This window comes from Aspergillus alliaceus (assembly GCF_009176365.1).
Source record: "Aspergillus alliaceus strain CBS 536.65 unplaced genomic scaffold BDW43scaffold_44, whole genome shotgun sequence".
NCBI lineage: Eukaryota > Fungi > Ascomycota > Eurotiomycetes > Eurotiales > Aspergillaceae > Aspergillus > Aspergillus alliaceus.
The window spans coordinates 149,538-175,381 of NW_022474727.1; the positions used below are offsets into that span (position 1 = coordinate 149,538).

General features: G+C 50.2%; 11 protein-coding genes across 11 annotated transcripts; 6 read left to right on the forward strand and 5 right to left on the reverse strand.

Moving 5' to 3' along the window:
- Positions 1-153: 153 nt before the first annotated feature.
- On the forward strand, positions 154-2,854 carry BDW43DRAFT_167631 (extracellular metalloproteinase). Its single transcript, XM_032038692.1, has 5 exons — positions 154-996; positions 1,057-1,451; positions 1,510-2,060; positions 2,118-2,532; positions 2,592-2,854. The coding sequence occupies exons 1-5, from the start codon at positions 640-642 to the stop codon at positions 2,776-2,778; spliced, it is 1,905 nt and encodes a 634-aa protein (XP_031897110.1). The 5' UTR covers positions 154-639; the 3' UTR covers positions 2,779-2,854.
- Positions 2,855-4,063: 1,209 nt separating this feature from the next.
- On the reverse strand, positions 4,064-6,155 carry BDW43DRAFT_286019 (amino acid permease/ SLC12A domain-containing protein). Its single transcript, XM_032043007.1, has 3 exons — positions 4,486-6,155; positions 4,337-4,427; positions 4,064-4,283 (listed from the first exon to the last, which is right to left on the reverse strand). Exons 1-2 carry the CDS (start codon positions 6,104-6,106, stop codon positions 4,402-4,404), a joined length of 1,647 nt encoding a protein of 548 aa, XP_031897111.1. The 5' UTR covers positions 6,107-6,155; the 3' UTR covers positions 4,064-4,283; positions 4,337-4,401.
- A 1,841-nt stretch (positions 6,156-7,996) lies between these two features.
- BDW43DRAFT_314151 (uncharacterized protein) lies at positions 7,997-8,311 on the forward strand (the record flags this gene model as incomplete). Its single annotated transcript, XM_032047741.1, has 1 exon — positions 7,997-8,311. The coding sequence occupies one exon, from the start codon at positions 7,997-7,999 to the stop codon at positions 8,309-8,311; it is 315 nt and encodes a 104-aa protein (XP_031897112.1).
- Positions 8,312-8,536: 225 nt separating this feature from the next.
- BDW43DRAFT_314152 (uncharacterized protein) lies at positions 8,537-10,075 on the forward strand (the record flags this gene model as incomplete). Its single annotated transcript, XM_032047742.1, has 1 exon — positions 8,537-10,075. One exon carries the CDS (start codon positions 8,537-8,539, stop codon positions 10,073-10,075), a length of 1,539 nt encoding a protein of 512 aa, XP_031897113.1.
- BDW43DRAFT_286021 (CorA family magnesium transporter) lies at positions 9,736-11,657 on the reverse strand. Its single transcript, XM_032043008.1, has one exon. The coding sequence runs from the start codon at positions 11,598-11,600 to the stop codon at positions 10,380-10,382; it is 1,221 nt and encodes a 406-aa protein (XP_031897114.1). The 5' UTR covers positions 11,601-11,657; the 3' UTR covers positions 9,736-10,379.
- A 519-nt stretch (positions 11,658-12,176) lies between these two features.
- Positions 12,177-13,643, reverse strand: BDW43DRAFT_321580 (right-handed parallel beta-helix repeat-containing protein; the record flags this gene model as incomplete). Its single annotated transcript, XM_032049363.1, has 1 exon — positions 12,177-13,643. The coding sequence occupies one exon, from the start codon at positions 13,641-13,643 to the stop codon at positions 12,177-12,179; it is 1,467 nt and encodes a 488-aa protein (XP_031897115.1).
- A 367-nt stretch (positions 13,644-14,010) lies between these two features.
- BDW43DRAFT_314155 (chondroitin AC/alginate lyase) lies at positions 14,011-15,249 on the forward strand (the record flags this gene model as incomplete). Its single annotated transcript, XM_032047743.1, has 2 exons — positions 14,011-14,611; positions 14,672-15,249. The coding sequence occupies 2 exons, from the start codon at positions 14,011-14,013 to the stop codon at positions 15,247-15,249; spliced, it is 1,179 nt and encodes a 392-aa protein (XP_031897116.1).
- A 265-nt stretch (positions 15,250-15,514) lies between these two features.
- Positions 15,515-17,174, reverse strand: BDW43DRAFT_314156 (glycoside hydrolase family 88 protein; the record flags this gene model as incomplete). Its single annotated transcript, XM_032047744.1, has 3 exons — positions 15,515-16,332; positions 16,394-16,925; positions 16,989-17,174. 3 exons carry the CDS (start codon positions 17,172-17,174, stop codon positions 15,515-15,517), a joined length of 1,536 nt encoding a protein of 511 aa, XP_031897117.1.
- A 335-nt stretch (positions 17,175-17,509) lies between these two features.
- On the reverse strand, positions 17,510-20,349 carry BDW43DRAFT_302551 (transcription factor domain-containing protein; the record flags this gene model as incomplete). The annotated part of the gene is made up of 6 exons (XM_032045257.1): positions 17,510-18,198; positions 18,252-18,574; positions 19,198-19,520; positions 19,566-20,020; positions 20,082-20,162; positions 20,214-20,349. The coding sequence occupies 6 exons, from the start codon at positions 20,347-20,349 to the stop codon at positions 17,510-17,512; spliced, it is 2,007 nt and encodes a 668-aa protein (XP_031897118.1).
- Positions 20,350-20,584: 235 nt separating this feature from the next.
- On the forward strand, positions 20,585-22,747 carry BDW43DRAFT_321586 (glycoside hydrolase family 154 protein; the record flags this gene model as incomplete). The annotated part of the gene is made up of 1 exon (XM_032049364.1): positions 20,585-22,747. The coding sequence occupies exon 1, from the start codon at positions 20,675-20,677 to the stop codon at positions 22,745-22,747; it is 2,073 nt and encodes a 690-aa protein (XP_031897119.1). The 5' UTR covers positions 20,585-20,674.
- Positions 22,748-23,403: 656 nt separating this feature from the next.
- Positions 23,404-25,022, forward strand: BDW43DRAFT_302553 (general substrate transporter; the record flags this gene model as incomplete). The annotated part of the gene is made up of 2 exons (XM_032045258.1): positions 23,404-23,605; positions 23,662-25,022. 2 exons carry the CDS (start codon positions 23,404-23,406, stop codon positions 25,020-25,022), a joined length of 1,563 nt encoding a protein of 520 aa, XP_031897120.1.
- Between the last annotated feature and the right edge of the window lie 822 nt (positions 25,023-25,844).

Genomic DNA, 25,844 nt, shown 5'->3' on the forward strand with positions numbered 1-25,844 from the left:
TGCTTCTACCCAATTATTAGGACATTGATAAGTGCCGCGGGAATTGTACCTGCATGTAACCCAAGAGAATGCCAAGATGCCACCGAGGAATCATCACCTATAAATCTCGGCACTCATTTCGCGCAGTGCGAAAGTGGCGCTAAAAGGTATTAAGCGCAATATCCAGTCTTAGCAGCTTGCCCTTATCGGGGTAGACCCTGAACCACTTGACTCGGAGCGCCGACGGAGACGGTTCTTCAACCCAATATCGCAATGGCTTCAGGTACGACTCTTTGAGTCAACCAGTGTATGTCTTAATTCTCAGGAACTTGTGGGACTGGCCAGACAAGATGCCGTGACCCCACTATCACGTTTTGGAAGGTAACCCAGTCCCGAGATAGGTTCAGACTCCTGGATATTGCAGGAGGGCGAATGCACCGTTGGTTGCTTTAACAATCAGGATGGGTGCTACACCATAGACATTAGCTCCGGACTGTCTCGGGCCAAGAACAATTTGATTCTGGTCCTGAAGTCAGCGCGTCGAGAAAATGAAGAAGACGTAGTATAAATACCAGTTGAGGATCGCGACATTCACGCCAGAATCATCCAACGGCGCATCATCAATCATTCCCATCCAGATCAACACCATCACAGATCAAGATGCGAGGCCTTCTTCTCGCTGGAGCTCTTGGGCTCCCTCTCTCTGTCCTTGCTCATCCTACCCATCAGTCCCATACGCTGCAGCGTCGTATTGTTGATTTGAACAACTTCCGTCTGCACTCTGTGGCCAAATATATCGATTCGACCAAGTCGACGGGCGACGCTCCATCCTCCTTCTCAGGGTTTGCGGCACAGAGCTACGTCGACACCGCAACTCAGCTGGTGAAGAATATTCTACCGGACGCAACCTTCCGTGTCATCGATGATCATTACGTTGGTTCTAACGGCGTCGCTCATGTCAACTTCCGTCAGACAGCCCATGGCCTGGATATCGACAATGCGGACTTCAATGTCAATGTATGATGCCTAGACCGGGCCTATATTTACTGTATACTAGGTGCTAATTAAATTATTCAGGTCGGAAAAGATGGCAAGGTCTTCTCTTACGGCCACTCTTTCTACACTGGCAAGATCCCTGAGGCCAGTCCTCTTACCAAGCGGGACTTCGCCGACCCTGTGGCTGCGCTGAGGGGAACCTCGGAGGCATTGCAGCTTTCTATCACCCTGGATCAGGTCTCCGCCGAGGCTGCCGAAGAGAAAGAATCTTTCCATTTCAGGGGAGTATCTGGTACTGTATCCGACCCCAAGGCGCAATTGGTCTACTTTGCCAAGCCCGATGGAGAGCTTGCCTTGACCTGGAAGGTTGAGACAGATATTGACAGCAATTGGCTGTTGACCTACATCGATGCCGCCTCCACCAAGGATGTTCACGGTGTCGTCGACTATGTTTCGGAGGCGGATTACCAAGTATTGTAAGTAATCGATCAGTGGCAATCAAGTTAGGAGTTATGACTAACCTTCATATTCTAGTGCATGGGGTATTAACGACCCGACAGAGGGCGATCGGACCGTCATCAGCGACCCTTGGGATCCAACTGCCTCTGCCTTTACCTGGATCAGTGATGGAGAGAATAACTACACCACCACTCGTGGTAATAACGGTATCGCACAAGACAACCCTACCGGTGGGTCAAGCTACCTGAAGAACTATCGGCCTGATAGCCCCGAACTGGTGTTCAAATACCCATACACATCGGAAATGTCTCCACCAAAGTCCTACAGGGATGCGTCTATTGTTCAGCTCTTCTATACCGCGAACACATATCACGACTTGCTCTACACTCTAGGCTTTGACGAGAAGGCCGGTAACTTCCAGTGGAATAACAATGGTAAAGGTGGCAGGGGCCAGGACTACGTGATCTTGAATGCGCAGGACGGCTCCGGCACCAACAATGCCAACTTCGCCACCCCCCCAGATGGACAGCCAGGTCGCATGCGCATGTACACCTGGACCACCTCAACACCCAATCGGGATGGTTCCTTTGAAGCGGGTATCGTCATTCATGAATATACCCACGGTGGTATGCATTCCCTCTGACCCCCGTCAAAAAGGACTATACGAGCTAACACTGACACAGTCTCTAACCGACTTACGGGTGGACCAGCCAACTCCCGTTGTTTGAATGCCCTCGAATCCGGTGGGATGGGTGAGGGCTGGGGTGACTTCATGGCCACTGCCATTCGTCTCAAGTCCGGCGATACGCACTCCACTGATTATACCATGGGTGAATGGGCTGCGAACAAGAAGGGCGGAATCCGCGCTTACCCTTACTCCACCTCCCTGTCCACCAACCCTTACACGTACACCAGTGTGAACAGCTTGAATGCCGTGCATGCCATTGGTACTGTGTGGGCTACTATGCTCTATGAAGTGCTGTGGGCCTTGATTGATAAGCACGGCAAGAACGATGGCCCTAGGCCTGAGTTCAAGGATGGTGTTCCCACTGATGGCAAGTATCTTACCATGAAGCTGGTGATTGATGGCATGGCCTTGTAAGTTTCCGCTTAATCGTTTGTCTTGTCTCCATTGCAGTACTAATCATAGTCCTTAGGCAACCTTGCAACCCCAACTTTATCCAGGCTCGTGATGCCATTCTTGATGCTGACAAGGCCCTCACTGGTGGTGATAACCAGTGTCAACTCTGGAGGGCGTTTGCCAAGCGTGGTTTGGGTGAGAAAGCAGAGTACCATGCAACTGGTCGCGTTGATAGCAAGGATATCCCTTCGGGCGTCTGCTAGACGATGTGCATACTGTATTTACCTTTTGTTTTTAATTCAGCGATCAGATACAGCAGTCGACAAGGTCGGATATTGGTGACATTCCTTGACAGTAAATCTCGAATTAGTTAATATATTTTTTACCTACTTCACTAAACTCAGACTTTATTCATCTGACCTAAAGGCTTTCTTGAGGTGATATACTACACTTGTTAAACGCCCTCATCACTATCGTTTTTTCTTAGTACAACGAACATAACCCAACCAGGACAACGCCTAAAATGACGTTATATTAGCTAGCGTAGGTACGAAATGCGTCATTGTCAGAGTCGTGCATCGAGATGACTTTGGCCATTGGATGCTTACAGTCTCACCTCAGCCGGATGCAGGCAAACATTGGTAATACGACCAATACACGAGTGATGGCTTTGACATTAGCTTTTGGCAGGTTCGTCTCGAAAATCTCTCGTTCGCTGGCACTGCTCCAAATATAAAAGCCCTCCTACTCCGCTCTACCTCTTTCATACTACATATACGCGGCCAAGTCCCCAGCAAAAATTGGAGCATCTTCAAAATCAAACGAAATGACTAGGCAAGGAGGGCAATGTCTATCAAGTTCCACTAACAACATCTTTCTAGAGCTGCCGCAATGATGCGGGAGTCATGATGCTGGCGAATGAAGAGTCAGGAAATGAGTGCACTGGCCTAAACGACGGGCGAAAATGTCTGTCCCGACCACGTATGTCACAGATGCCAGGTATTGGGGGTGCTGAGATTTTCTGTGGCTGTGAGGTCCGGTACCTCAAGTCTATGTCACCGGACATCCTTCGCATTTGGGCTGTGTTAGAAACATGAGCACCCTAGATGTCTCCATCCATGAGAACGTTGGCCAGTTCTTTGCAGGTACCCACAAAAAGATCCTCGAGCATATCACTTGAATGGACACGCATGGGAGATGCTTGGTTTCCTTAAAGCCAGTTGTCACACCTGAAGGTTCACTCAATCTACAGGCCTTGCCAATTCTTTTCGTCAGTGGCATCGAGAATGAGTCTTCGACCCTGAATCGACGCTGTGGGACTGGGACTACGAAACGCTATGGAAGCGATTTGGAGAGCATCTCTTCCGCAGGTGTCTGGTTGACGGGTACGGACACTTTGACACCATTGTGGGAAAGGCGGCTGCTACTGATGTGTACTGGATGGTAGCTGATCACTTGAAATGGTGTGCCCAAGATGGTCCTCTAGAACACTCTCATGAATAATTTACCAGGTATGCGCTGCAGTGAGGGTCTCAGTTGGTCGTCACGGTACCATGTAGCAGGACAACAGGATAAGAAAAGCGGATATGGAAAAGTTACTACAAATTGATGGGTTTGACTCCTGCTTCTACTCATCGGTCCCTTGTAGATAGACCTCCGATCAGGTAAACGCGATGGAAGGTCCACCGCAAACGATCTCCATTAAATATTTTCCAGTCTTGTTCGGAAGGATAAGCTACTGCAAAATAATGAGACTCACCACGAACCCCTGATAATTAATTATTAGTGAGCACACAAATCACGTGTGAAAGAAAACGTAACTCTTTACTAAAACTCCCAACATACGCCAAAGTAGGGCACGTTGGTACGCGTGCAACACCGGCGTGTTATGCAATCCAGAACCAGATTCTCTCTTTTGATGTTTAGTGCAAGGACCCATATGCCAGTTGCTGGAGCGTGGTTCGACATACCCAGGAAGTTGCGCGGTTTTGGTTGCTCCCAGATGGCCTCTAGACGATCGGCTTCCTCCTTTCCAGACCAAAGATCGATCTCCTCCACGTTCACAATGATAGTCCCCTTAATGAATTTGTAGCTCAGATAAAGCGTTACAAAGATAGGGATAGCGATATACGGTGGAATGAAGGTCTTAGCACTGAAGTGGCCGGGGAAGAATGCGTCGAACCCGTTCAAGAGTGCCATCGTGGACGAGAATATGACGGAAAACCATGCTAGATAGGGCTGTAATGGTGCCTTGTAAGGGAGACTTGAGCGAGGAATGCCATGATATCTCATTGCCCGATAGAACCGCAGGTATGTGATCCCAATCGCGGTCCACACGACCAACGTGCTGACGGAACTCAGATTACTGATCCAAAAGAAGACCTCCGCGGCGCTCGATGACACATTGAGATACACAAGCAAACTCAACGCGGTCGTAATCCCGACACAGGCGTATGGCACCCCAAACCTCTCGTATCGGAGGAAGCGTGGCGCCTTGCCATCTAGCGCCGTTGCGTATAAGATCCGCGTCGACGCATAGAAGAATGAGTTACCCGACGAGATCGCCGATGACAGAATCACCGCATTGATGATGGAGGGCAAGGCTCGGATCCCGCCATTCTGGATGGCGATCACAAAGGGACTGGCCCCAGCGCCTTTCGCACCGGATTTGATGGCGTTCAGCAAGCGGGTGTCGCGCGACGAGACACAGAGGCTTACGAGAAATATACTGCCCACGTAGAGCACCGTAATACGCCAAAACACGCGACGCACGGCCTTGGGGATATTTCGTCGCGGATTCTCCGTCTCGCCAGCGGCCACCACCACGATTTCACTGCCGCCATAACTGAAGATCGCCTGCACGAACACTTTGAGAAACGCGAGGAACCGCCCCCGCGCACCCGTCTGGAGATACTCCTCCATGGGACGGTCCCAGTATCGAAATCCGATGCGGTCGTGGGTCGGCGCGCCGCCGAGGGTGATGATTAACATTAGCAGCATCAAGCCCACAATCGTTGTCAACTTGATCGCCCCGAGTATAAATTCGAGCTCTCCGTAGGCCCGGACGGGCAGGCTGTTGACCACTACCATGGGTATAAGTAGAATCGTAATCCACACCGCGGAGGATATAGAATTCGGCCAGTATCCAATGACCATGGCCGACGCGCTAATCTCAATGGGCACACCTATTGCAAATTGATACCAATAGTTCCACCCGAGTGCAAATCCCAAGGCTTCATCGACGAATCTCGCTGCGTATATGGGAACAGCGCCCGGCAGGGGCAGCCAAGTTGCCATCTCCCCCATGCTGGTAATCACAGCATAGAGGTCCAACCCGGCGATAGCGAAGGCCAGAGTCATCGACAGAGGCCCCGATAGCGACAGCACCTGGCCCGTACCGACGAAGAGACCGGTCCCGATGGCGCCGGAGAGCGCGAGGAATTGAACATGTCGAGACTTTAAGCGCCGTTGCAGGGTTCCGACATTCTTCTGGTCGGAGGTCCCCTTCGCTGGCGGATGGACTTCTGTGTCTCCTCGTTCTAGATGAACGATCTTTTCGATATCTGCGTCGTCTTTATTGCCTCGCGACATTGGACTTGTGGAAATCCCTTTATTAGGATTGGAGTTGAGTTGATATCAGAAACCAGTGATCAGAAATCTGAAATCAGATATAAGGCAGATGAGATCTTGCGGGGAAAGTGAGATTGCGGGGTAAAAAACAAAGAACCAAAAGAAGAAAAAGGAATGACAAGAACCCATAGTTGGTCGCCCGGAGAACATCTTGTGCTCTTTCTCGCCATGGCTCGGTATGTTTCTTTGCCTCCGTGGTAATGTATTCATTGTTCTCGATTGTGCAGGTAATGTATGTTGGCATGTATATTCAGTTTAGGGCTGCGAGCTGCAACTTCCAAACGGTTCAAATCCGTCGTCAAGGCCTGGCTAGACTATAGCGGTTTAACTACAAACATTGTACCTTCGATGCCTACTACCTCCAAGGAGCGTAGACCGCCATTATACCCCGTCGTCTATCTGGCGATAGGGCTGAAGGCCTCAGCTGACCCAACACAGCAATGCCGAAGATCCCCCGAACGTAAGGGAATAATAATAATACTAGATTTGAAACCACAGGAGATTTCGGATTTGAGACACAAGAGTCTCCACGATTTCCCCCTTTTTTTGTCGTTTCACGTCTCACAGGATTGGGCCTCTTGCGGGGCTCAATCCCATGGGCCTGCCATCTACCGCATCCCCACAGGTTCTCTGTAAACCAAAGCTCACAACTTAGATTCCCACTCGATGATGGAGTTAGTAGTGAACCTTTACCTTATCTAAACCCAGTTGGAACAACCCTGCATGACTCACGTAGCGGTATAGAAACAATTCCATAGATTTAATGGAGACTCGGGAAGGCATATGTACATCATGCCACCTGAGCCACCACTATTTGGCTCTATTACCTGTTCCTAACGCCTCTAAGGCACCCGGGTGATTATATTATTGCCTTCATCAAGAGACTAGAACAGTCCGACCGGGCCCCGGGTGTTGAGAGTGGAGGGGCGACAGGAGTTTTTGTCTGGAACTGTCTCATACTAGTGTAGTACGCTGAAGCAAATGACCGGCAATCTCTATATCGATGCTTCATGATGTCCTTGGCACTCCCATGGATAGTATGAATATATAAGATGCCCTGGTAAATGATAGCGAAAAGGGACTTGGATGATTGGCCATCAATTCTCTTCTGCTCCAACACCATGGCGTCGAAAAAAAAATTATTTCTACCATTCTTCGGGCACCTTACGCAGCACCAGCTATCTAAGTCTCTACCGCTGCTCAGCCCACCACGTTCACGGCAAATCCCTGATGTCGGCCCCGGAGGCACGAGCTTCAAGGATTCCAACCATTTCCGTCTCTACCCGTCGGAGCGGAGCAGTGCAGACGCGGTTCTGACTATGCTCGAAGCAGCTTGTAGCTGCTTTGTCGGCGACCTTAGATAGATGATGACAGAGATCCCATACGGCGCAGACAGCAGCACCGTGACTACCTTCTGGAAGGAGAATATATATGAGGTGAGCGATTTAGGTAGCGCTGCGGACGTGCAGTAGTCCGACGCCAATACTGGGCTCAGTTGGCTGGAGGTGAACCCTTCGTCCCTGGCGGATCCAATGGTTACAGTGCATCAGTATGGCCATGCCCTTACCTATCATGGTTCAAATTGGGTGGATCAGACTGCCACCGGAGCTTGGTGGGAGCCCATTGCAAACTGGGTGGCTGAGACATAGAACGCCTCATCGTTAGGTGCAAACGCCAGAACCAAGTACAACCAGCCAACGGGCGATACCGTGATCGAGCTCAACAAAGTAATCGGAGACTCGTTTCAGGTCATCGTGGATGCCACAACGAGAAGTGAAAACTACTACCAGGCGTGGCCTTTCTTCACGTATCTGACCAGTAATCCGGACAAGTTCGAAAGGCTCGGCAGCGATGCTGTTCGCGAACTTTTCCAGTAATGAGACAGACAGCAACGAGACCCCTCTCCATACCCCTGCGCACATTCCCACGACCGCATCTATGCAGGAAATTGTCGGTCGCTACTGGGCTCGCATGGCCTACCAGGATATTGGCCACACCATCGCCCAGAAAGCATTCCTAAACAAACGCAATAGACTGAATTATGCGAACTTGGATACTAAAAGTGAAGGTGTTTATGTGGCCAAACCAGTTCGCGGTCCTCAGTACATGGGCGCCAACATCATCCACTTTACTCCGCTCAGTTTGTTGGTACAGCGTCTGAGATAACCCACAATGGTCGTGCTTCGTATTCGCTCCACCCGGCATACCAGGCAGCATTTGCTGCCTGGAATCTCACCATTCGATGTTCGGCGGATATAATCTCTGGTTGATCTAGCTGATGTACTAAATTATACTCGCTGGGGGGAACAACAGCCTAACGGCGGTTGCTTGGTAAAGTTCCTACATATCACGAAGAACGCCCAGCACCTAAGCAGCAACAGCTTAGTCAATATGGAAACCACTCCTCAGGCCACTGCCACCTTCGTGGTAGAATCCGGGTGTATTTGCTTCGGTGAACTGCATAATGTATGGTCCGGCAGCTCAGTCCCTATTCAAGTATTCCCCAGCATCCGGCCGGAATGTGTGGGGACGGTGGTAGCACATCATCTGGAATTCAACGTTCCTGCGCACAATGGCAGATGGAATGCCTTTCATCTGGTGGATATTGATACCGAGATAGTCTCAGGGTGGTTCCTATGTCACTCAGACGTTGACGTCGGCCCTGAGATTCAGCGGATCCTGCGCGTTTCCGGTTCTCCATATGAACCCGACTGTGGGAGTACCAGGAACGATGGTAAGACCCATGCCGAGGGAATTCTGGTGGTCAATCGGTATGACTGGGGTTATTACGATGCTCGCTGTCGAGACGAAATAGACAAACAGTCAGGAGAGGGTACTGGAGAGGAACCAACGGAACTAGATCCAGAAGATGAGGGGGTGGATGTTGAGCTCTCCGAGTCCGTTGGTGTTGTGGACTACGCCCATGCGAAGAGCCAAGTCGCAGCTTGGAAGAGACAATCATCGGATAGGAGGAATCCATGCGTCACTGGAGTTTGGATGGAAATCCCAATGGCCGAGCACAAATTCGGCCGATTTGGCTTCAACCTCGAGCGCACCGCTGCTCACTCCTTTCTGTTCTTCTCGACCCGGACCGACTTCACTCGCACATCGCTTGCCGGACAGAGCCACCCTCTACGCAAACCAGAGACTAATGAAGAAAGGTTTGAGCGGCGACTTCGTGAGGGCTTTGACTTCTCCGGACTCCAGTTAATACAAAGGCTGTCGGCGCCTCCAGGGGAAGGCTTCATATCGTTCTCGCCGCCAGCGCCACCCGAATCGACATGTCTCGGACCGTATTCTAAAGGAGACCATGTTCTTCGCGTTCAAGAACTCGATAGCTTACGGCTTCGCCCTTTCAGACCACATTTCCCCCCGGAGTTGATAGCTGACCTCCGGACCCAAGGCATTACGATCAATACCAGTCCAATTCAAAGGCGGAACATCGCAGTTTTCGTCGATCCTGAGAAAGATCGTGTATTTGACCTTATTAATGAGCTTATATTAAGCTACCTGGAGCGTTCTGTTCTTCCTGCTCTACATTGGAGGACGCCTTCTATGATCGCCGATGCTCTTTTTGGTAAGCCTGCGAAGGGCAAACTGCTTGATGTCTATTGCCACTGCTGCTTGACACAATCTGCTACGGAGCCAATCCCTGATTTTGAAGTGGACTACATGTGTGGTAAGATCAAAACCTTCCTCAACTCTCGTGCTGTCTGTCAGCCTTCAGCAATCGAGGAGGAGTCCATTCGTGGAATATGTCGAGTTATCGCGTATCTGGTTTCAGAGATCCTTGAACTTTCGTGTAATGCCGCGATTGATAGCTATCGATATGGTATTGTGCCCCTCGACATCCGGATCAGTGTATATAACGATTCGGAGCTGTACAATTTGTTGCAGTATTCCACGGTGCTGTGGAAAGGGAGGGGGTGAAGTACTCTCCTTCTTAATTCATCTCTATATATTAATATCAGGATATTGTTACTTGGTTGACGTTGTCAAAGTTACCAAGTGAAGCTCTGTAGTCTCAGCGAAATGATAATGGGGTACACACTCATCCTACACCCAAGCTGTTGCTTCTTGTGAGACATTCTCATTAGATTCTGCCTATCATCTCTGTTCGTTTTACCAAGATCCCAAATCATCGGAATTGTCAAATGTCCATCTTAAGTTGTCACCTGAACTTGGCCAAATCAATGTGACCAAAGGCCGATGGCTGACTGAAAAGCGTTCAGGCCTATAAATGCATCTTCTGGATCTGGCGTAGTTGCCGCAGTCCATATCGCGAGATGAATGCTATGGAGACCAGGCAGAACGAAACCAGCCCTGCAAAGGCCGGCCCGCTCTCCTCAAAGTAGTTGATCACATTCATGCCATACCAGCCCGCCACGAGCGTTGCCGCGGCCATTCCCAGCATCAGAATCTCTATTTTGGCCTCCAACACCATTATTTGGTTCCGTCGCACGTCTAGGATAGCCTGTATGGTCTCTTCCGTCTGGTGGATCGTTCCCATCAAGCTCGCGGCTTCTTGGACAACAGCATCGCTAGCCTTGTAGTATGCTTCCAGCAGGTATTCGACATCCTGGTGATTATCCACTTTGTGTGGCTTCCCTGCCTGTTTATCACTCAGATACATAGCTGCCATATCCTCGTCCGTATTCAATATGTCTTGCACTGCGCTTCGGACTTGCCTTGCGCGCTTTTCGATCGTTGCGAGCTCTCGTACGAGCTCTAATAATGTCCGAAGGTTGGAGTGGATCTCGCCTTCCTCCTTGTCCACCATTTGCAAGGTCTTCGTGGCCTGCCGTTTCGCCAGCACGTACTCGGCTTCCAGAGTTGACGTGACAGCGGCCAGTGCGGCCTCCAGAACGCGCAGCTCATACGGCAGGCCCACAGATACCCCCAATCCGGGATCCCCGCGCAGCTTCCCCTCCAAATCACGACGAAAGACGCGCGAGATGGTACCAGGCTCTTGAGGGGTCACCTCCTCCAGATGAAAGAACAGCATTTGGTCCGCTTGCACCAGCAGCCGCAGGCTGAACATGTGGATCAGCAATGTCGATTCTCTGATCAGGATATGCGGGAATCCATCCGATGGCACGTCGAGCGCGCGCAAATCGCGCGCACTCAACCCGTACTTGTTTACGATGTCGAGCTTCGTCAGCTTACTAAAGGGCACCGCTGTGCCGCGGTCGTCATATCGCGTGTATGGCATACTTGCGTTTCCACTCATGTGGGTTCGCGAATAGCTGAGAGATAAGTCTAATAGCTGTTGGCTTTGATGTGCATCTTTGGACTTTGAGATGGATTCAGTATGGACAGGTCGGAATGGGTGGAATTGGATTCCCTTAAAGCACAGAGTGGGATCGACCAAGCGGGGTGCTTGTTGGTCCCTGAGCGACTGCAGTATAGATGATCGACATACTCGCTGAAACACCCTCATCGGACAGCAATTCATGGTGAGAAACAGATTCGCGATGTGAGAGAGTCCCTATCGTTGCAGGATGTATTCTTTGTCTCTGAGGGTTGAGGGTTGTCACTGGGCATCGGTGGATACCGCGTTTTCAAGGCAATAAGCTGTGCGTCACGTGGTACGCAGGAGCCTGATCACGGCTTGTTTGGAATATTCTTCTGTGCTACTCGACACACGACACTGTGCCTGGAAATTTGAAGAAAATACTTCCAAATAGAATATATTAGTTACTTTATTTCAGGGACTTTTTTAGAATCTTTAGGCCAAAATGTAGTTGCAAGTCGACAGATCCGACTTAACATATTTATCGCCACACCTGCATAGCCTTATACAGAAAGTTAACTTGGGACGATTTATGCGTAACCCTCCAAGCTTGGCCTACAATATTCCATCAAAATATTCAAAATATAAGAGGAAGTATATTATTCCTTCCATCTGATTCTCCAGAATATTTTATCTTTATCTAGGTGTTGGAGGATCTCCAAACGCAGCAAAGGTGAATTGTATCAACCACAGGAGTTGAGACTTTGGAGGAATGATCCTAGTCAATAATCCAGCTGGTCAGAGTCCTTTCCCATTGTAAGCTCCAATATTCGGTCGGTCCACGGGAGACACTGCATTATTCCAGAAGTCTCGCCCTCCATTCTCCTCTACAACAACTCCTTGGAGTAAAGCAGGGCTTTGGGATCGCAGTCGATACCCATCGACCGAGTCGATGCTGTCTTTCCCGGTCCCCGGATTGATGAAATGCGGATCTCCCGTGGTCCCCGCCGTATCATCTGGTTTCGACACAGTCTGGAACAGATTTGCACGCCATTCAATTGATTCACCCGTCGGCAGGGTCGAATCAGCTGTACCAACCCAGATGTTGTTGGACAGGTTCGTCTGCGGCGGGACCGCTATCTCAAAGTCCTTATTCGGGCAGTAGACGACGTTGTTGTAGAACTCCATTTCCACATTGTCTCCGTTACTATACATACGACAGTCATTCTGGAAGATATTGTACCGGATAATTTGCTTAGCGCCGCCGGGCGTACCACAGCCATCGCAATTCAAAAAGATCCCCCCGGCATTGTCATGACTGTAGTTATATTCAACGGTGCAAGTGCCTTCGTTACCCCAATCGCAGTCAAAGGCCTCGCTGTCGATCAAGGACATAAGCGAGTCATGAACCGCGTTAAATCGCATCACCGCGTCGCGGCAACCAAGAACCCAAATTCCAGCGAAGTTGCCGCCAGTCCAGGGATATTTTCCATGGCCGAGGTACCCGCAGAGATTGCCTTCGATCAACGGCGAGGCTCCGTACGAAACCACGATTCCATCTCCTCCAACGTAGGATATATTGTTATTCCACACATGGGTATCTTGTCCACGGTTGTCCATCTGGCCCACACGGACTTTGATGCCGCCGCCACCGCAGTCATAGACCGTGTTGTTGTATACCTGAACGTCGTCGTATCGGCTATGATGCTCGGTGCCGTTTACCAGGATCCCACCGGAGGCGACGAACGCGTTCGCATGTGTGGCCTTGTTGGTCTCCCCGGCGACGTTGTAAACCGTCACGTCGTGGATGTATAGGCCCCGGTGGACCGAGCCGTCGTCCGAGGTTGCGAGGATCCCGCGGCGCCAGGCGATCTTGGGAGCGGGATTGATCACCGCGATCTTGGAGATATCCCAATAGTCCTGGTTGGTGAGGCGGACGGCCTCGGTCGCACCCGAGCCATTTATGATGGGCAGGGGCCCGTCGCCGTAGCTTGAAAGCATAATGGGCTTCTTTTGGGTGCCGCTGCCCTGCGGCGACAAGGTCCCGAAGCATGTAGTACCTGCTTTGACACTAAGTGTGTCTCCAGCGCCGAGAACAGCTTGATTGGCCTCATCCAGAGAGTTGAACGGATGGGAGTGACTACCGTCGCCACCACTGGATGTCGAGCTGCAGTCTAGGTATACATCATTTGCAGAGGAGAATTGCAGGAGGATTGTGACAAGAGCAATTAAGCTACCATATCGCAAAGCTCGAGTGGTAACCATTGTCATAAACAAAAGGAGACTCCTAGCTTTCTAGAGATCTATGTGAGCCGCAAAGGGACGATCGTAACCCATTGTATAATATAACTATATGTGGAAGTAAGACCCACTAATGCTACGCAAACAGTCACAAAAACCTGGCTTCACTCGGGGGATTCTTCTGGCCGACATGATTTCATGATCGGTGCAATCCTTCCGCCGCCTCCCCGCACGATCGTCGCCTATCCAAACCACGGCTCGGGAGTAGATAGAGATTCTTACTCGAAAATAATGAAGTATAGAATGGGCCGTAGAATAAATAGTACCCGTTACAGGGGCTCGAGGCTACCAATCCGCTTGACAAAACCACACGGTCTGTTAGTCTGCCATCATGGCATTATGGGAATCCTTTTCGCTGCTTATTGCTACTTTTATCCAAACAGCAATCTCTGTGCCTACGACCAACTTAGTACCGTCCAAATGGGTTCATCCCGGAGCAATGGTAAGCCAATCTCAACTGGACTTCGTCAAGAACAAAGTAATACACGGCGAGCAACCGTGGATGGAGGCGTACGATGCCCTGCTCAAAGATGAACATGTCGCCAACCCACAGGATCCGTCACCACACGTTATTGTCGAATGTGGCCCAACTTCGAACCCAGACGTTGGATGTACTGCCGAACGCAAAGATTCTTTAGCAGCGTACGCGAATGCGCTGGCGTGGGCGATTAACGGGACCACGGCGTACGCTCAACAGGCGATTCACATTATGGACTCCTATTCGTCCACTATCAAAGGCCATAATAATTCCAATGCACCCTTGCAATCGGGCTGGGTTGGCTCTGTGTGGGCGCGAACGGCTGAGATTATTCGACATACGAATGCTGGGTGGACAGATGCTGGTATCCGACAGTTTGAAGATATGCTACGCAATGTCTACATGCCGTTGACGGTCAATGGAACGGACCACAATGTGGCAAACTGGGAGCTAGGTAAGTTATCAATCAACTATTGACTCTTAAAGACAGGAGATTGATGTAGCCTTACAACAGTTATGACGGAAGCGGCCATTATGATGGCCGTATTCCTCGAGGATTCGGACGCGTACAACACCGCCATGAAGTGGTTCTTGAAGCGAGTCCCTGCCACCGTGTACCTGACAAGCGATGGAGAGTACCCAGTTGTAGCCCGAGGGCAGAGTTCCTCGTCGGTTGCAATTATTGCTTGGTGGTTCAATCAAACCACATTCAGGGAGAATGGACAGGCTCAGGAAACCTGTAGGGATCTCGAACACACCGGATATTCCTTAGCATCCATGGCGCATGTTGCTGAGACCTCCCGCATTCAAGGCACTGACCTCTACGAGACAGGTTTGGGAACGAGACTGCAGTATGGACTAGAGTTCCATTCGCAATTTGCAGATGGGACGGCCATACCTTCCTGGCTATGCGAAGGAGAGCTGAAGTTGGCATTGGGACCCGTTACGGAAGTTGGACTCAATGCACTGTCGTTCAGAAAGGGTATCGAGATGCCCAAGACCGAGAAATTGACTGTGAAGCAGCGGCCTGCGAAGAATAACGGGCTCTTTGTCGCATATGAAACCTTGACGCATGCACATAACGGTGCTTGATTATTGCCCTTGCCCGATCAGGGGGAGAGAGGTCCATTAGTACAACGTACATTTCTCCTCTATGAACATACATCTCTGTAATTCCATTGGGAATAGTGATAAGCAATACAGTAATATAGAGTATCATGTTCATACCCTTGAGAAACCCAGCGGAGATAGCGAAATGGGAGCTGCTTGTTGGATGACCGCGAGATGCTAAGAAAGGATTAAGTCAATCGAGAAACTAGACGATTCATCCCCTTAATTACATATCTAATTGAAACGACTAAACTAAGCCCATGTCTAATAGGCGATTTCCAAGCTCAAGAAAGTAGTAATCTGCATACACCAGGCCATGGTCCCAATGACGATCTGCATGATTAGCATTGTAATTCGCAGTCGATTTCTCCAATACTGCCTCAAAGCGGCAGCCATTTCCAACTTCCCGTGTTGCGATCCGTATCTTACCATCCTGTTCAGAAAGACTCAACTGCATCTCATCCCGATTATACGCCAGTGCAACAGTGTCTTTTGCGATCGCAAGCGTATATTCTAGATACCGTTTGGCCGTGGCATGGTCGCCCATGCCTGTTAGTTGTCCGTATAGAATGAGTATGCCATTGGCGGCGATTAATCCTGCAGAAACATCCCGTAGAGGGCATTGTTCACCGTTCGTGCTTGTGTTGGTAATGGGCGCATCGAAATCCCAAAGTGGGACGTAACGCCCTCGACCTCCCTGTTCCACAATTGATGGCGATGTCTCCATGCGGAAAATGAAATAGTCTGCGAGGCTCTTGGCAGCGTTGAGGTGTTCCTGTCGTTTGGTCCACGCAAAGGTTTGAGCGTATCCCAAGATTGCCCATGCTTGACCACGGGCCCACGTCGAGTTGTCGGAGTAGCCTTGCGCGGTGAGCTTCTGCTTCACAGCCCCGTTCTGCGTTGGAGAGAAGTTCACAACATGATATGTAGAGTAGAAGGTCTCTCCGTCGGGCCCGAATTCCGGCCGGAGATGACTGGACAGGAGGGTGGAAGCATGAGTTTCGGCGATGGAAAGGAGACGTTTAGAGCGGAGATAGTTTCCGGCGTAGAAGAGGAGGTCAAGATCTAGAGTAAGACATGTTAGTAGAACGTGGGGACAGATTCGTCTCCAGTAGACTACACTCACTGCAGAGACTATCAATGATCACCAGGAAATCATCCTCCATGCTCGTGATCTCGTGACACGCATTGGAAAATCGATCCCAGCTCCGGATGGCGCCGACTTGCTCGTCAAACCTACTGGCAAGGTTTTCCGCTGCAGTAAGGACAGACTCTAGGCTCCTTTTGCTCCCGAAGAGCTCCCAGTCTCTTTGGAGGGCAGGTTGGATGATAAACCCGAGGTCATGGGTATCCTTGCGAAAAGACATAGCGTGCAAGGGCTCGGACCATTTCCCGCACAGGGTGGTAATGTGAGAAACAAGGATATCATGGATATGAACTCCTCTGGTCGCAGTTCCGGTGCACGCCTCCTGTGGTCCCTTCGAGAGGATTGATAGGCCGGACAAACTCGCTCCTGGATGCTTCCTCATGCGTTCAAGCAAACAATAAAGGCTGCCAGGGAAAAACCCGCAAGTCCAGAACTCGGCGTCTCGACATCTGTAGACTCCCTGATTGGTACCCGTTTGTGGCACAGTCTCTGGAAAGCGTATAGGAGAGCCCTGAAGAAATCAGAATCAGAACTGCGCTTGATGACAGTGATTGGCAATTTAGTTAGTGCTCACATCGCGTTCAAGGAGCGCTTCGGCAACGTCGATGAGCTTTGCGATGTTGTTTTCTCGAAAAAGGAATGCAAGCTCCGTTCTGAGATCACTATCTCTTGTCTTCGGAGAATATAGCGGTTTAGTCACTTCATTGTACGTCGGTCTACTCTCGATGTCAGGAGAGGAGCCCAGGATATGAGGTGCCATAGCAACGGGGGAATCCAACAGATATTGTAAAATGGGTAATGAGTTTCGAAGGACTGGTCAAGGAGAGGTCATTCAATATTTCAACTTCTGGACTTTTAAGTGAAAGGGTCCTTTGTATCCGCATCTGAGGCCGATACGCAGCTCGGGTGGATCCCTCGCCCGACGCCCGAGCCGATGAAGTAGATGCATGGATTGTATCCATGTTATGCGTAGAAATAGATGTGCAAAAGAACATATTACGTTCACGATATCGCGCCTTCGGAAGAGAAAATTTTTGACTACCTTTTAGCGCTGCGATCACTAGGTATCTCTGATCATATAGTGTACATTGAGTGCTACAGAGTAAATGAGTCCTGGAAGCTTATAATCCTATCCATATCCAAATACTGCGGGTCCAAGAGGAAGTTGGACAACGCCGCAAAGCTCTCTGAGCCATCCCCGAGGGGTGAAGTTACATGAGCGGGTGGAAACAGATCATCCAATGCTGTATGAGGCCCGGCTTCAGTGCGATATACATGCGCAGTACGCAGTGGAGCCACGCCTGACTGGTCCAACGCCGGGTTCCCATTCCAATGCCTTGCACTTCTAATAGGTGATGATGCGCCCTGTTGCGACCCAAATGTGTGATTGCCGACGTTGTTCTGATTCGATGTCTGTGCCGAAGGACTGCTATTCATATAATGAGACCGGGTGCCATTTACTGGTATTATACTGTGTCGCTGTTGGGCACGCCGTTCCCTGAGCCATTGGCTCTCACCCAAGGTAGCCGGTGGGCTGCGAAGCCCAAGGGCAAAGCATACCTCTCTGGCGTAGCCTAGTGCGTTCAATTCAAAGGGCTGGGTGTGCTTGCATAGATCCTGCAGACTTTGAAGCTGAGCAAGAAGGGCCTCGGCAAAGTTATCGGTTCCCGATTCCAATTTTAAGCTTGGGTTCGAGGAAACCCATCGTGCGGACATTTGCTGGAGGCTCCACAGAAGAATGCTGTATCCATCGGGAGGCTCCGTTCGATGGATTTGTGAATGTACTTAGTGGATACAGTTTAGTCGAATGAAACTTAAATGTCCTTCGTGAACTTACCAAGCATAACCCGGGCGCTGACAAAAGCGCAAAATATGAACTGCGCATTGACAATGCCTACAAATGGTGTATACTGCAAGTATTTCTGTACAATGTTGGCCGTCTCCGATGCGGCGAGCTGGCACGTTTCGGCGCTGGCGATGCTTGCTTGCTTCAGCTTATCTACAAGATCAGCCTGCGGATAGGCAATACACTGGTGTAAAAGGATCATGGACGTATTATGCGTGATGTGGGCTAGAGTCAGATTCGGGTCCATATGCACGAAAGCAGGCTCCTTCGAAATATTCGAGTCTTTCCATCGCCGAGGAAGAAACATTTTCCAGCTAGAATCGTTCTTGGTGTCAGTATCGGTAAGCAGAGGGGTGTAACACGTAGCAGAAGTATGTACTGAATGAGTTGAAGATCCAATTCTTTGAATCGGGTTAACCAAGCGCTGAATTCCTGCTTGCATTGGAAGTTAACCGCTCGTTGAAGAAAGAACTTCACAACACGATTGAGCGATTCGGTCGCTTCAATGCAGTATGCAAAGGACCCAATGGTCGAAAGATCAACTGTACGGGCTGGGGATGTTGATAAAATAGGGGGCACGCGTTCAGATCTCGAGGGAGTATTATCAACGTCCTTCTCCTTATCGACAAGCGACGATAGATGCCCGGGGAGAAACGATATTGATTTTCCTAATTTCGCCATGGATGTGTCCCATATATTGAAGAAGGGAGTGGTGACTGGCTCCTCCTTAGCCCAGTAGGTGCCATCACTGGGTAGACGGAGTTTAACGTCCTCACTGCAGAGGCTCATGTTCCATCTGTAGAGTAAAGGTACATCGAGTTAGTACAGGACGCCCTATAAATGAAACAATCAATGCATTGCATACCCAGTAGTGAAGGAACAGAATCTGCATATCGGTTAGACAACAGTCAATATCAAGGTACAATCGACTGCCTACCGATCGAGCAAAAAGACATTCCAGAATACCCGTCGTCGCTCTTCCATTTCCGTCCATACTCTGGCGGACGGCAAATAATTGAAGGGCTGTACACACGGGCCCCTATGGTAGTCTTCGTCCGGTTCATTGTGGAGGCCCATGTATACCACGGCTCTACACAATGTGCCCACTATTGGCCACGCCTTGCCGGCGTTTCCATCACAGATATGAACGAAGACAATGATAACGAGCGACTGAGCACTTTCTACCGAAAGACTATCGATTCCTGACAGAACTACAATGTCTCGAGACCTCTGCAGTGCATCTGGATGGGATTGTAGCCACTCTGTAGCAAGTCTCTCATTTACGACATATCGTAAGGCACATACCATCATAGCATGAAGTAGAGGGATGAGCTTCGGTCTCTCAGCCGGATCCCGCAGGCGAGATCGAAAGAGTGGCTCATGGAGGATAGGGATAAATGGGTGAACCACGGAGAAGTACGCATCTAAGATACTGTTCATAAGATCGTCCGGGGGCAATTCCGCTCGAGAGGATTTGTCCCCGGAGTCTCTATTTTCTAGACATGGTCTTTTCCGTGGGGCTACCATGGTTGTATCCGGCGCTTCTTGACTGAGAGCAGACTCAGCAGAACCAAGAGCCTGGTCCGTAGCCGAGCGTTGTGACCCGGCCGAGAGGCTGTTGTTCTCCCTCCATTCCTCCATCATGGATGAGATCAAACTTCGGAGAGCAGTGACATCTTGAACGGTGCTTGCTGGGCTTGGGATTCCACTAACAGCTTGGTGCTGCGCGGTCAGTGCTTTCAATTGAACTTCTAGTGACTCTAATTTCATGGCATGAGCGTTCTTAACAGATCAGCATATAGCATGAGCCTGACTACATACCCACTCGTTGAGTCAAGGTTTGGATGATGCCAATCTTAACCCCCGGTTTATTCTTCGTGTAGTCATAGTGACAGGCCACACCTATCACTTTGTTAGAGTAGACACCTCAACAACCGGGAAGAGGGCAATCACCGAGACGCTGGCAACGAGTGCATGAGGGGATATCTCTAGAACACCGCAGCTTACGACTTCGGCATGACAAGCAAGCCGGCGTTTCGGTGTCTAGATTGGGAGGCACCGCGAGACCTCGGGTGTCGGGGGATTCCATCTTGGTGCAACTCACAATCCTAGCATAGAGTGACGCGAGGGAATTAAACCAGGTAGACGATGAGAGTCAATCCTCCCCCACCTCGAGCGGGGTTTAATTTGTTTAACTCGCCGATATTCTGGGGCAACTGTGGGGAAGGATCAAACTAGTGATACGACCTTCTCGGGCTAAAGAACCCTCCGATGTTACAGTCACCATGCATAGGAACAATAACTCTCCAACTGTAACCTTTGACCTTGGTTTCTTTTTGTTTGGATGTGATCCTCACGTAGATTGAGGGCATACCCTCTAACCGGACGACCCAGAGCAACTTTACTTGGAACTAATGCCACCTCTCAGTGGATTCTCCGACAACTTCTTTCGCGACAGGAATGATGTCCTTACCGCGGCAAGGGCTCTTGTCAAGGCGCTTGAACCGTATTTCTCTCCAGGAAATGCGCGGGTTCAAATACCCGTTCATTCTGGAGCCCATTTTGACGAAGCTGCGGCAGAGCTAGAAGGCTTCGCTCGGCCAATTTGGGCTGTCGCTGCTGCTGTCGCCGGATCAAATAGCCCAATAGACTCCGCCCTCAGTGAGTACACAAATCGCTTAGTATCAGGTCTAGCGAACGGAGTCAACCCAGCACATCCCGAGTACTGGGGCGCAATCGACAACTGGGATCAGCGCATGGTGGAAGCGGAGCCGATATCATTTGCGCTCCTTTTAGCTCCATCCAGATTCTATGCGCCATTATCCGCTGAGGGTCGAAGCCACCTGGCTAACTGGCTGTGGGGTCTGAATGGCAAAGTAATGCCTGAGAATAACTGGCGCTGGTTCAGGATCTTTTCAAACCTTGCCTTACATCGAGTATGCGGTGTCCCGTACAACGATGTCAAAGGTCTCATCCAGGAAGACTTTACCCTTCTAGACTCCTTTCAAATAGGCAGCGGTTGGTCGGCGGATGGCCCTTGGAGAAAGGATGCGACCGCCAGCCAGGAGACGTACGGTCGCCAGGCAGATTATTATTCGGGGAGCTTCGCCATTCAATTCAGTCAGTTGCTATATACGATATTTGCCGCAGATTCAGACCCTGAACGTGTATCTCAGTACATCCACCAAGCGAGACAATTCGCCAACCAGTTCTGGAGGTATTTCGACGAAGACGGGGCTTCCATTCCGTTCGGTCGATCTTTGACTTATCGATTTGCAATGGGCGCCTTTTATGCAGCATTTGCGCTGGCCAGAGCCTACGATGCTTCGAGCCCCTATACATCCCCGGGGTTCATTAAGGGAATGCTCCTTCGACATCTGCGATGGTGGGCAGCGCATTCCCAGCATCTCTTTGCGCTAGACGGCACTTTTACTATTGGCTATCTATACCCGAACATGTTTATGTGCGAGGACTACAATTCACCACAGTCACCGTACTGGGCGATGAAAAGCCTGCTCATACTAGCACTGGCGACCGATGATGACTTCTGGGCGGTTGACGAGCTCCCTCATGCCTTGACTTCGAACGGTGGGAGACGTTCGCTCGTGTCAGGGGTCCATTTGCTGTCAGCCCCATTCCAGATCCTCTGTGACCATCCAGCAGGTCAGCATCACTTCATGCTTTCCGGCGGCCAATTTTGTCTCTGGCCTTTAAAAGCGACGCAAGCGAAGTACAGCAAGTTTGCATATTCCTCGGCATTCGGATTCAGTGTGCCGACGGGGCCTCTACTCACTCAGCTCGCGCCCGATAACGCTCTCACTCTGAGTCGGGATGAGGGGGAAAGCTGGACCACTCGATGGCAGACCATTGGAAGCCCCAGAGTTGAGAAATTGATGGTCAACAGCAGGGAGCTCCAATGTTTATGCAGTATCTGGAAGCCATGGCGATCGGTGGGTATCGAGGTTCAAACTCTCCTCATTCCTTCCTGTGACCATTGGCCGGATTGGCATATTAGAGTCCACCGCATTCGCAACACTCGGGAAGGCTCATCCCAGGCTGAAAAGGTCAGACTGGTTGAAGGAGCCTTCGCGATACCAGCCAAACAGCCACGTCAAATGCACATCTTACCGGAGGATTGGGGCACAACATCAGACGATGCGAATGTATCCTTCGGAAGTACTATGGAAAGCAACACAGGCGCCCTCGTAATTGGGAACGGCGACATTAGTGGCATAAGGAACTTGATATCTTCGGGGGGTTCACTAGAAGGTAAAGTGCTCAAACCAGATCCAAACACGAATTTGATGGCGTCCCGAACATTGATACCGACTATGCATCATGAAATCCACATCACACCTGGGTCTGATGTAGTCATTGCTACTGCTGTATTTGCTATTGCTAAGGGAAAGAGACGCTTCAGCCGCGAGGAACTTTATGAGAGGTGGCGCCAACATCCTCAGTTGCCAGATGAGGCATTGACCTGTTAAAGTAATATTCGCGATCAGAGAGATTGCTCAATAATACACTATTGAATATTTCAATTTCATAGTCATTTTCTTACCTTTGCCCGCGTTGAACAATAACCCATTTAGAATACATAGGCTGGTTACGGCGACGTATCGCCCTATTTGCGTACCCTAAATCGCGCAATTGAAGTCACAGAGCAGTAAATCAACATGCAGGCGAAACAGCACAGTAGGTCTAGCCTCACAGCAAATACCTGTAGTCTTGAAAACATTTCTGTCCGTGGCCAACAGTCGACCTAACTGTTGAATAGGTCCAAGCACTAGGCGACATGCAGTCCCCATGGCCCAACGATCGAGAAGAGAATCCATTCAGTGGCTTAGGTCCTTTTGTGAGCTCAATGGTTCTCAGTACATCCTGCCACCGAGTCCGTGATAGACATCGGAGGATGTCTTCGCCCGAGGGACGGGGGATTCCCCGCCCGAATATCAATTCGCTTTAGGGTTCAGAATTTGGTGGAGAAAACGTGGCCATGGGCCCATTCCGATAGTGATATTTTAGTACCCCAGATTAAGCATCTTGAGATATCGCCAGGGCCAATAAATAGGGGGCGATGGCTCTTATGACATAGAACATAATCCGAATGGAATCGGCAAGCAGTCATTAAGCTAATTTCGTTATGGCGATCTCCCATCTCAATAACAAAGAAATTGTCGACCAGAAATTTTCAATCAAGACGATAACAAGTAAGAAAGAAGAGCCTCCCAGTCGCCAGGCTCTGATTGAGGCTCTTCAAGCTGAGAGACCGTCGCCATGGGCCCCGAATTTAAGGAAACTGTACATTTTCTGCGTGATCGCTTTCCTTTGTTCGACAATGAACGGTCTGTACGACCTCGTAGCATATAGGAATCAGAGGCATGCGCTAATTGGTGAGTAGGTTATGACGGGTCGATCTTTGGATCACTTCCTGCCCTGGAGTCGTTCCGGGATCAGTTTGGAGTTGAGAAAAACGGCGCGAAGATCGGTTATATCTCCGCCATGTATACCGTTGGAGGGATCTGCTCATTGCCATTTAGTGGGCCTGCGTGCGACTTCCGCGGCCGACGATGGGGTACCTTCGTGGGTTGCCTTATTGTGGTGGCTTGCACTTTCCTCTCTGCTCTCTCTCATGAAGTGCCTCAATTTGTGGCTGGACGTTTCTTCCTCGGGTTCGGCGTGAATATCGTGCGATCTACCAGCTCTATCTGGTGCGCCGAAGTCTGCCCCCCGGCATATCGTGGCATCATCATGGCGTTCTATAACTGCACCTATGCGGTTGGGTCGCTCATTGCCGCCGGGGTGACCAGAGGGTCCGCGGGATACGCAGGCAATAAGTCCTGGCAAATTCCCTTATGGTGTCAGATGATCTGCCCTGGAATTGTGCTCCTGACGGTCCTCTTCTTCCCCGAATCTCCTCGGTGGCTCTATTCCCACGGCAAGGAAGAGCAAGCGATGGAATTCCTAACGAGATACCACGGCGAAGGCAATCCCGCCCATCCTCTCGTGCAACTACAACTGCAGGAGTACCGGGAATTCATATCTCTGTCTGGTTCAGACAAACGCTGGTGGGACTTTCGCGACTTCTACACGACCAAAGCTGGACGATGGAGGTTCACCAACGCTTTGATCACGGGCATCTGGGGCCAATGCTCGGGCAACGCGGTGGTCACCTACTATCTCCCCGCCATGCTTCTGACCACCGGCATTACCGACTCGAACCAAGTCCTGAATGTGAATCTCGGCTACACCGTAGTCTCCACTGTTGCGTCCTACCTTGGAGCCAGCCAGATTGAGAGAATAGGTCGCCGACCGACCATCATCGGGACCGCCATTGCATGTTCCATTTGCTTCGCCTGTATTACGATCGGCTCCGGCGTGTTTGCTCATACTCAGGCGACCCCAGCGGCCTCTGCTGGGATTGCATTCATCTTTATCTTCGGATTCTGCTACAACTTCGGCATGACGCCTCTTCAGGCACTTTATCCGGTTGAGGCCCTCTCGTATGAGACGCGTGGCAAAGGGGTCGGGCTTGCGTTCTCCATTGCACACGGATTCACCTTGCTGAATCAATTTTGCTTTCCGGTGGCGCTCAAGAACATTGGCTGGTACACGTATATTGTCTTCATTGTGTGGGATCTGTTCGAAGCCGCCGTCAGCTATGTTTTCTCCGTCGAGACTAAGGGGCGTACCTTGGAGGAGCTATCCGAGATCTTTGAGAGTCCCAATCCCGTCAAGGCATCTCTCCAAAAAGCGCTCTAGCGCACAGTACTTCCTTTAATTCCGGAGGGAAATGATTTTTGTTCATTTTAGATAGTGTATAGGACCTTTCCAGCTCGAATTTCCTTGCCGTGAAAGGGCAGCGCCTCGGATCTAACCTGGTCAATACACATCGTGTAAATGATACTACAAGCGAGTGGCCAAAATTCGTACAGCTTTGTCAGATTTCCCCTCTTACCTGCTATGTTACAGTACTTTCTTGGTGCTAGATTCCGAGCTTGTAGGACAATATGACGGCTAGTTCAGCAAGAGCATAGGTAGGGAATACATGATAGCGAGCTTAGTTACAAAGGTACAGATCATGAGACGCAAGGGAAAAACCGCGATTCTCAAAGAGTAGACCGATCGAGTTCAGAGACATGGGTTAAAGACAAGATGCTTATTCACTCTGAAGGCCGTAGATAGAAATCAATAACTAAGATCGTGACTGTTTTCACCGACCAATTTCGAAGGCTCTGTTCCCCCGGTGCTTTGGGTCGCCGGGAATGGTGTCCACCTTCTTCTGATCGTCGTCCCCAACGTCAGAAACAATAGTTCTTGATAAATTTGTCGTCACGACCTGTGCCTCGGTAGGTCCTTCTTTCCACTCGAGCCTGTTCCCATTCTGGAGGAAGATTATAGTGTAACCGTCATACTTCGCGTCCACGTTTGCTTCATAGTACTGAGATCGGACACTGTGATAACCACTAAACAACGCCTTATCGCTCCCCTTTGCAGAGACGACGATCCTCAAAACTAGTTGTATTTGACTAAACTTGACTTCATTGATCGTATGTAGACGACCCGGGGGGTATGGATAGGAAG

Coding starts and splice junctions, on each gene's coding strand:
- BDW43DRAFT_167631 (XM_032038692.1), top strand. CDS start 640: ATGCGAGGCCTTCTTCTCGCTGGAGCTCTTGGGCTCCCTCTCTCTGTC. Junction 997..1,056: donor ATGCGGACTTCAATGTCAAT/GTATGATGCCTA, acceptor TAAATTATTCAG/GTCGGAAAAGATGGCAAGGT. Junction 1,452..1,509: donor GAGGCGGATTACCAAGTATT/GTAAGTAATCGA, acceptor TTCATATTCTAG/TGCATGGGGTATTAACGACC.
- BDW43DRAFT_286021 (XM_032043008.1), bottom strand. CDS start 11,600: ATGAATTGCTGTCCGATGAGGGTGTTTCAGCGAGTATGTCGATCATCT.
- BDW43DRAFT_286019 (XM_032043007.1), bottom strand. CDS start 6,106: ATGTCGCGAGGCAATAAAGACGACGCAGATATCGAAAAGATCGTTCAT. Junction 4,428..4,485: donor AAAACCGCGCAACTTCCTGG/GTATGTCGAACC, acceptor AAACATCAAAAG/AGAGAATCTGGTTCTGGATT.